Genomic DNA, 8,537 nt, shown 5'->3' with positions numbered 1-8,537 from the left:
TGTGCAGGCACATCGACAAGCAGATATATGGTAGACGGCTTCGGAACAAACATTACAAATTAGAAATAAATAAACGTGACTAGTAGTAGAGTTTGAAAATGAAAACTTTAAAAATCCACCAATGAGCCTGACCAGTTTAAACTGAGTCATCCATTAATCAGCTGACTGTGGTTAAGTGGGCAGGTGGATGACTTCCCTGCCTCTCCACTTGTGCCCAGTGACACCTCCTTAAATGAACATGAATACAAGCATGTCAGTGTTGCTATAGTGAAGGAGGACACATATGATAGTTTTACACAGCAGCATCAATCTGTGCCTCCTACTCTTAATGTGTTAGCTACAGTGGGGCAAAAAAGTATTTAGTCAGCCACCGATTGTGCAAGTTCCCCCACTTAAAATGATGACAGAGGTCAGTAATTTGCACCAGAGGTACACTTCAACTGTGAGAGACAGAATGTGAAAAAAAAATCCATGAATCCACATGGTAGGATTTGTAAAGAATTTATTCGTAAATCAGGGTGGAAAATAAGTATTTGGTCACCTCAAACATGGAAAATCTCTGGCTCTCACAGACCTGTAACGTCTCCTGTAAGAAGCTTTTCTGTCCCCCACTCGTTACCTGTATGAATGGCACCTGTTTGAACTCATCATCTGTATAAAAGACACCTGTCCACAGCCTCAAACAGTCAGACTCCAAACGCCGCCATAGCCAAGACCAAAGAGCTTTCGGAGGACACCAGGAAAAGTATTGTAGACCTGCACCAGACTGGGAAGAGTGAATCTACAATAGGCAAGCAGCTTGGTGTGAAAAGATCAACTGTGGGAGCAATCATCAGAAAATGGAAGACATACAAGACCACTGATAATCTCCCACAATCTGGGGCTCCACGCAAGATCTCATCCCGTGGGGTCAAAATGTTCATGAGAATGGTGAGCATAGATCCCAGAACCACACGGGGGGACCTGGTGAATGACCTGCAGAGAGCTGGGACCAAAGTAACAAAGGTCACCATCAGTAACACACTACAACGGCAGGGAATCAAATCCCGCAGTGCCAGACGTGTTCCGCTGCTGAAGCCAGTGCATGTCCAGGCCCGTCTGAAGTTTGCCAGAGAGCACATGGATGATACAGCAGAGGATTGGGAGAATGTCATGTGGTCAGATGAAACCAAAGTAGAACTTTTTGGTATAAACTCAACTCGTCGTGTTTGGAGGAAGAAGAATACTGAGTTGCATCCCAAGAACACCATACCTACTGTGAAGCATGAGGTTGGAAACATCATGCTATGGGGCTGTTTTTCTGCCAAGGGGACAGGACGACTGATCCGTGTTAAGGACAGAATGAATGGGGCCATGTATCGTGAGATTTTGAGCCAAAACCTCCTTCCATCAGTGAGAACTTTGAAGATGGAACGAGGCTGGGTCTTCCAACATGACAATGATCCAAAACACACCGCCCGGGCAACAAAGGAGTGGCTCCGTAAGAAGCATTTGAAAGTCCTGGAGTGGCCTAGCCAGTCTCCAGACCTCAACCCCATAGAAAATCTGTGGCGGGAGTTGAAAGTCCGTGTTGCTCGGCGACAGCCCCAAAACATCACTGCTCTCGAGAAGATCTGCATGGAGGAATGGGCCAAAATACCAGCTACTGTGTGTGCAAACCTGGTAAAGACCTATAGTAAACGTTTGACCTCTGTTATTGCCAACAAAGGTTATGTTACAAAGTATTGAGTTGTATTTTTGTTATTGACCAAATACTTATTTTCCACCCTGATTTACGAATAAATTCTTTACAAATCCTACCATGTGGATTCATGGATTTTTTTTTTTTCACATTCTGTGTCTCACAGTTGAAGTGTACCTCTGGTGCAAATTACTGACCTCTGTCATCATTTTAGGTGGGGGAACTTGCACAATCGGTGGCTGACTAAATACTTTTTTGCCCCACTGTAGATTAGCAGTTAGCACACACACTGTTAGCCTGCTGTTAGCTAGTTAGCATTTCTCCTCAGCTGATGATTCACTTTTCATCAGTGAGACGGCTGCTCTGTTATCAGATGGTGCTGAGACCTGGACCTGGTGTCTGCAGTATGGATCAATTATTTATGCTGTAAAACCTGGACGAATGACGACGACAAGAACTGATTATTAAACATCTGCAAACAGCATTCATGTTACATTTCATGAAGGGAAAAGAAAGGAAATAAAATGTTAGTATGTTGTTTAGACACTAGAAATAAACTAATAGATCACCCATCAAATCAGTTTCACTTTATCATTTTTCAGATTTTTTTACAAAGATTATAGATCAGCATGTTTTATTTGCGCTTTGTCCACTGATTATGTCACTGATAAACACAAGCAGAACAGACTGTTTTAGACTTTTCAAAGGTTAAAATATGGATTCAAATTTAAAAGGTCACTCTGTGATCCAGGTGTTTGTGAGTTTTGGTAGAATCTACATGGATCTGATTGTGTTTCCGTTCTGTTAATCTCATGTATTTCACTAATATTCCTAAACGTACCAGCCAACAGTGAGAGAAGGAAATCTTATTGTATGTTATATGTGTAGTGTTGTTGGTCCTGATGAGGAGCACCTCAGGGTGCCGACTCACACATTCTTTATTATTCAGTGAAAAGCCACTGACAAGGCTCCAGCTTTGTGTAACTCAGCTGTGAGTCTGTATTTCTGCATTCATCGTGACATAATGTTCATCACTTACTTATTTCAGCTAATTTTCTTTTCATGAATCTGATGGTTTCTAATGAAAGTGGATATGACAAAGACCAGGAGACAGAAGAAAAGGAAGCAAACGGGTGAAGGGCGGAGCCGCTGACCCCTCACAGAAACCTTGCTAGGATTTTGTTTTCTTTGCATACATTTATTTTGTTCATTTAATTTAAATTTTTAGCACTTTGTTGCTTGTGGGTTGTTTTTTACATACCTGTAAATAATGACCAAAGGCCAAGGCAATTATTATCAACTTCTAGTACTAGTGCTATTACTGGTAGTATTACCTTTAGACTTCTGTGTAACACTGCCATGGTAGTCAACCGTCCCCGTATTCCAGCTTGTCCAGCATGCTCGAGTCTGTCAGAGCTCCTGTTGGTCTGTCACGTCCGCTCCTGTTCAGGGTTCTAGCGATTGTCTTATTTGAGACTGAGGTCCTCGGGTCTCGTGGCACCTCTGGGGTCCTCAGACAGATCTCCCAGACTCGCTCTCTGTGCTTCTCTTTGACTTTCAGTCCAGCTGCTGACACACTGTGATAAGTTTGTATCAAACCTGCTTTGTGAGAATCGCCTCTTTTTCTCCCGTCTGTTTCTTTTGTAGTTTGAACTTGATTGAGTGCTCAGCAGCAGTTTGCTTGTGTCATAGCTCAAAAAAGGTCAACTTTTTTTATTCATTTTAGTTTTTTGCGTGTAAATAGAAATCATTTCTCCTGCTAAGGAAAAACTAGTATTTTTATAAATGTCATGTTGTTGCACTAAAGATTCACTTTCATTTCATGTCTTCACTTTGATCCTCTTGTCGCCTCTGACCTGAGCGATCAGTAAGAATAGAAATTGGAGATAAAGTATCTGAATTTCAGGAGCGGGACCACGCCTCCAAACACACCCCCTCTAGTTCTCATCTCTATACGTTCCCCCAGTTCTACAAGCTGTTTGTTCTCGTTCTTAAATGAGGACGTGGGCCCAGTGAGTGAAAGCTCTGTACAGATGTGAGGACACATGAAAACACTGACGAGTCACAAACACACAGAAACTTGTTGTTTTTCATGTATTTTATTTAGTGAAGGATACTGTTACTGCAGGATCTTTAATCCTCTCAAGCACCTACAGATTCTGCAACAGATCAAACACACACAGTCAGACGTGGTTGGCTGTTCACTGTAACAGTTCACATGAAGATGGAAGCTAAATAAAGCAGCCTGTTATTGTTGGCATCACAGGTGGATCACTGAGCACCTGTTTGGCTCTGCTGCTGGTTTTCCTTCCCCTTGTGTCATGAACCGTTCACATACTCTTCATCCTTTGAGCTACTTACTCAGACAGTTGTAGGTCAGCTCCAGGTATTTGTACATACGCGGACAGGTGTCGCCAAGCATTCCACTGCTTGCTCTCATAGAACAGGTGCGTTTCCCATTACACCTGTGGATGCAGAGCAGCACAGTGCAGATGAAACACTTAAAGGCAGGTAGTAAAGATCCCCAGCTGACAATGCAAATTAAAGACACATTTGTTTGTTGTTTTCTCATACTAGACGATGTGTATGAATGATGTGGATGTGCAAAAGAAGTACAACACTAATTATGTAAATCCAAATACTGGTGATTAATAACACTGATCAAACCCAGGCTATAACCCCTGGCTGTGTGGGGACAGCAAACGCTGTGAACACAAAGTGATGGTTGCACGTCCCAGCTCACCCAAATCATACTTTCAGCTCCGCTAGCTTCAGAAATATATGTCATTAGCTACGAGAGGAAAGTGCCAAAGACCAAAGACTTCATAGTCATGTTTAAGATCTCGTTGGTCACTCACAGTAAAAAGTCACATTAATGTTAAAGCTGTACCTTTCAGCAACTTTGCTAGTGGGGTTTGAACACTTGATGTTTTCCATGTGTGAGGCCTCCCGTCTGAAGGAGCATATGTGTGGATCACGGCGCCCAAAATCAGCATGGTACACGTGGATGACGTGGCCCTGGTCTGTCAAAGAAAGCAGTGCGTGCTGTTGAAAACTGAAGAAGGGTGCTTGGAGAGGCAGTTATCAGGACACGTCAAAGTCACACGTGATCTTACCGCACTGCAGTTCGACCATAGACTGCTCGCAGGTTATCAGGTGAACTGCCAAAGTAACATCAGTCAGATTAGGTGGAGCACTCAGAGCCTACTGTTTAAAGCAGGTGCGTGACTCACTTGCTGGTATACAGGTGTAGGTGGTCTGGATGTATTTAAAGGTGTCATTGCAGGGATCTCTTGCAAAGATGGCCGGGGTTACTTCACACACCTTCTTGCCGTCACAGCTGAACAGATAATAGAAAGTAGAGTCAGCAGTGAAGCACCATGGGAAATCCCACCAACGCTGAGAAGAACAGTCTTTCATTGGGTTCTACGTGATTATGGGGTCTTGTAAGGTAAAAGGAATTCCCCACAAATATCATCAAAGTGAAATCGTCTGTTTTGTCTGAGGCGAAAGGCTCGCAGTCCCAGCTTTGCACTGGATCTGATAACCTGGCATTTCTTACTCCACGATCATTATCCATGAAAGCAAGAAGGCACTCTGATTCTTTTATATTCACTTTTCAAAAAGCATCTCGTCTTCCAGACATGATCTCTCACATCACTGAAGTTTCACACTATACATGCAGCACATTTCATCCCCTGTTATTCTACAGGACCTGTCCCGACTTCTTTGATGTTGGGCTGAGAAACAAACTCCGAGCAGGTCCAGTCAATCAACAATCATTTATTAAGCACATGCATGTGGCGATGTACACAATACCACCTTCTGTGTCGATCTCAAGAGGAAGCACTTAGATACACAGTTTCATATGTCAGGGTTAACGCTCCTTCATGCGCAGGCAGATAACATAACATGCATCAGTTACAGTTAGAACAGACATAATTCCTTTTTTGGTAATCTTCTATAACACTTAGAAATATCTATATGTGGTAATCAGCAGCAGTGACATCCATTGATAACAAATACCGGTGTGTTATTGGGACGTATACCTTGTCCTGATGGTGTCTTCAGCACCCTCCAGAGAGCACGCAGTATTGATGGCCACCTCTTCAGCTTTCTCTCCACTGCACGTGTCCCGGTCTCTTCGTCCATACATGGACTCCTGGACACGAATCACTCCAGTTTCTGTTGGACATCACAGAGGCAGGTATTCAAATGCAACGACAGAGCTTACCAACCAGGGACGTCTGCAGCTGCCGTCAGCTTCACAAACTCACAAACACAAACTGCAGAGATGCTCACTCGCTGCTTTGTATGCTTCCCAAACACAAATGTCATTCCTGTCTTACATACTCTGTACTCATAGAACCAAATCAAGGATCCCTTAAAGAAACGGGCGTGTTTTCCAAATCTAACTTAGTGGTGATTATATTAAACTCATGTGTGCCACTTATTTAGTTTTGATGCAATGTTGTGTGGAGGTTCTTCCAGGCGGTAAATGACGGTGTATGTTTGCTGAAACACTTCACAGGGTTTAAAATCCACCCGTCCATTCTCTCCCGCCTATCCTCAGAGTGTGGGGGTAATGTACCACCGTGTGTGGCTCCTGGCTCTATACGACCACTGTGGCTTTCTGTATGGACACTTTTTCTAAGGCAGCTGAAGAGATGTGAATAAAAACTGGAGGAATAGGACACTATGGTGTAAAGCTTCTGCTGGATATCAGCATGTGGAGTTCTGTACTCATGGTTTAAAGTCGGTCCTGAGTGTTTCTGCTCTCGTACCTCACTGTGTGTCTATGATGTGATCTGTGTTCGACATTCGTCCCCAATAAATAAATAACAATAACACGTAGAAACACTGCAGCGCTGAGAAACATGAGTGGTTGGGTCTTACCACAGCTCAGCCGGTGGACGTGGTTCCCACACGTGATGACTCTCTGCGCACCTTTAAAGCACACATGGAGCAATTAGTCTAACTCACATATTAAAACTAAGCACACTGAGAAACAATCAGACTAGCAGACACTTACCTGTGCTAACAAGCAGACAGGCTGCTGCCAACACTGAAAAACAAAGGAGCAGCACTCTCAATTTATAATGTGGCCAAATATGAAAACACGTGATACTTTACCCTTAAATACATGAACTGAAGAAATCTTCTTCAGCTAGAAAACAACATGAATGAGAAAATGCTGACTGTACTCACAGAGCGTGCTGCTGAGGCGGAGCATGGTTTCAGGGGACCCAGTGAGACTGATGCTTGCAGCAGAAACACGCAGCATTTATAGCTTTGAGTCTGTTTGCAGTCTCATCTTATCGTGCTAAACAAACCTTACCCCCCAGACTTTTGTTCAGCTGGATACGTGCCCAAACATGTGGCCAGGTGCTCGCCCAGTGAAGGATTTGACATGATTATACACACATGCAAAGAACATACAGTCCTGCTTGGATCAAACGTGCTGCAATGAATTTTTGAAGTGATCGATAACAGTAGAGCTCTTTACTGAGTTCATGTTTGGACCTTTGCTTTGTTTTTTTTGGGGGGGGGGGAGGGGGGGGGTTATAGGGTTTCTGGAGGTGTGGTCCTGTCAAACAGCCTGTTTCAGTTTAAATGTTGTTTTCAATAAATTGCATGCTCAGCAAAATGTTTTGTCTCAGTAACATTTCTTCTTGTTGCATGTTGAAGCTCGACCTGGAACCTTGTTCAGATCCAACCATGCAAAACAGGATTTAGTCATTTTTCTTGTGGTAAATGGCCTGTATTTATATAGCGCTTTACTAGTCCCTAAGGACCCCTATGTGTTAGAGGGCCCAGGCCTGAAGGATAGACCGACAGGTCTGTGTAACAAAGACACTTGGCTCACTGTAACTTCAAAAAGTCATTTATTTCAGAACTGAAACTGTGTAATGAACTCACATGTTATCTTCTGATTTATTAACCTGACATCAGTCTGCTCACGATGCCCTAATTCCCTTTTTGCTGATGGGCTCCATAAAATACTGTTTCCACTGAAGAAGCTGTTTTTATTTCATGGCCAACAGCTAAACTACTCTTTATGCTGTTTGATTGTCTGCACAAAGTAGAGAAATTGATATCTACCTCAGTTTTATTCTGTTGTATTTATTTATGCTTTTTTTATTTGATCTGTTTGTACATATTAACCTGCATCTGTGTGTGGACAGCAGAGAAAGACTTTCATTGCACAGAGAAATGCTTTTCTTTGTACACGTGACAATAAACGCTTGAATCTTTGAATCTTGAATCTTTGAGGACACATGGTTTCAGTGAATCAGGAAATACTGAACTAGCTGACACACAATTTACAAAGTGAAAAAAGACAAACCTGCAGATTTTCCAAATGTAAGTGTGCAGGTTTGTTTCTGTTATCTGTGTGCTTCTGTTTCTGTCACAGATAACGCCGTTAGGATTGCATACCAGAATAAACAGAGCAGAAGAAGAGCAAACAGACAAGACAAATAGGACACAAATAGCAGATAACTCAGCACAAACACAGGCACGCTGCCACCACAGGCAAGCATCACTGACAGTAAATCTGATCCTTGCAACACACAGTCTGCACTATGTGCTGAATAACATGGAATTGTAACCCTGATACTGTGCAATGCGTGCATGCCAGCACTGCTTCAGGGCAGTTTGATGTGCAGAAAAATAAATCAGATATTTTAAAAATAGAGGTCGTTTCCTTTGATCTGACTTGAGACATTCAGCTCCATGCAAAAGTCTGGACAAATCAAACTCATGCAGCAGACACACAAAATGTCTTCTTCTTCTTATCTTCTAATGTTTACGCCAACAGAAATACAAAAAGTATTTCTTATTTCCAAAGGTCAAC

The 8,537-nt window shown here is 42.7% G+C and overlaps 1 protein-coding gene across 1 annotated transcript; it reads right to left on the bottom strand.

The window, feature by feature from the left end:
* Window positions 1-3,764: 3,764 nt before the first annotated feature.
* On the bottom strand, window positions 3,765-7,096 carry LOC113013952 (L-rhamnose-binding lectin SML-like). Its single transcript, XM_026155205.2, has 9 exons — window positions 6,890-7,096; window positions 6,714-6,746; window positions 6,578-6,628; window positions 5,731-5,866; window positions 4,915-5,021; window positions 4,798-4,842; window positions 4,572-4,704; window positions 4,043-4,146; window positions 3,765-3,840 (listed from the first exon to the last, which is right to left on the bottom strand). The coding sequence occupies exons 1-9, from the start codon at window positions 6,963-6,965 to the stop codon at window positions 3,824-3,826; spliced, it is 702 nt and encodes a 233-aa protein (XP_026010990.1). The 5' UTR covers window positions 6,966-7,096; the 3' UTR covers window positions 3,765-3,823.
* Between the last annotated feature and the right edge of the window lie 1,441 nt (window positions 7,097-8,537).

Source organism: Astatotilapia calliptera, chromosome 20, assembly GCF_964374335.1.
Source record: "Astatotilapia calliptera chromosome 20, fAstCal68.1, whole genome shotgun sequence".
NCBI lineage: Eukaryota > Metazoa > Chordata > Actinopteri > Cichliformes > Cichlidae > Astatotilapia > Astatotilapia calliptera.
This window is presented reverse-complemented; position numbering and strand designations above follow the sequence as displayed.

Coding starts and splice junctions, on each gene's coding strand:
- LOC113013952 (XM_026155205.2), bottom strand. CDS start 6,965: ATGCTGCGTGTTTCTGCTGCAAGCATCAGTCTCACTGGGTCCCCTGAA. Junction 4,705..4,797: donor TATGGTCGAACTGCAGTGCG/GTAAGATCACGT, acceptor TTTCTTTGACAG/ACCAGGGCCACGTCATCCAC. Junction 4,147..4,571: donor ACTAGCAAAGTTGCTGAAAG/GTACAGCTTTAA, acceptor CTGCATCCACAG/GTGTAATGGGAAACGCACCT.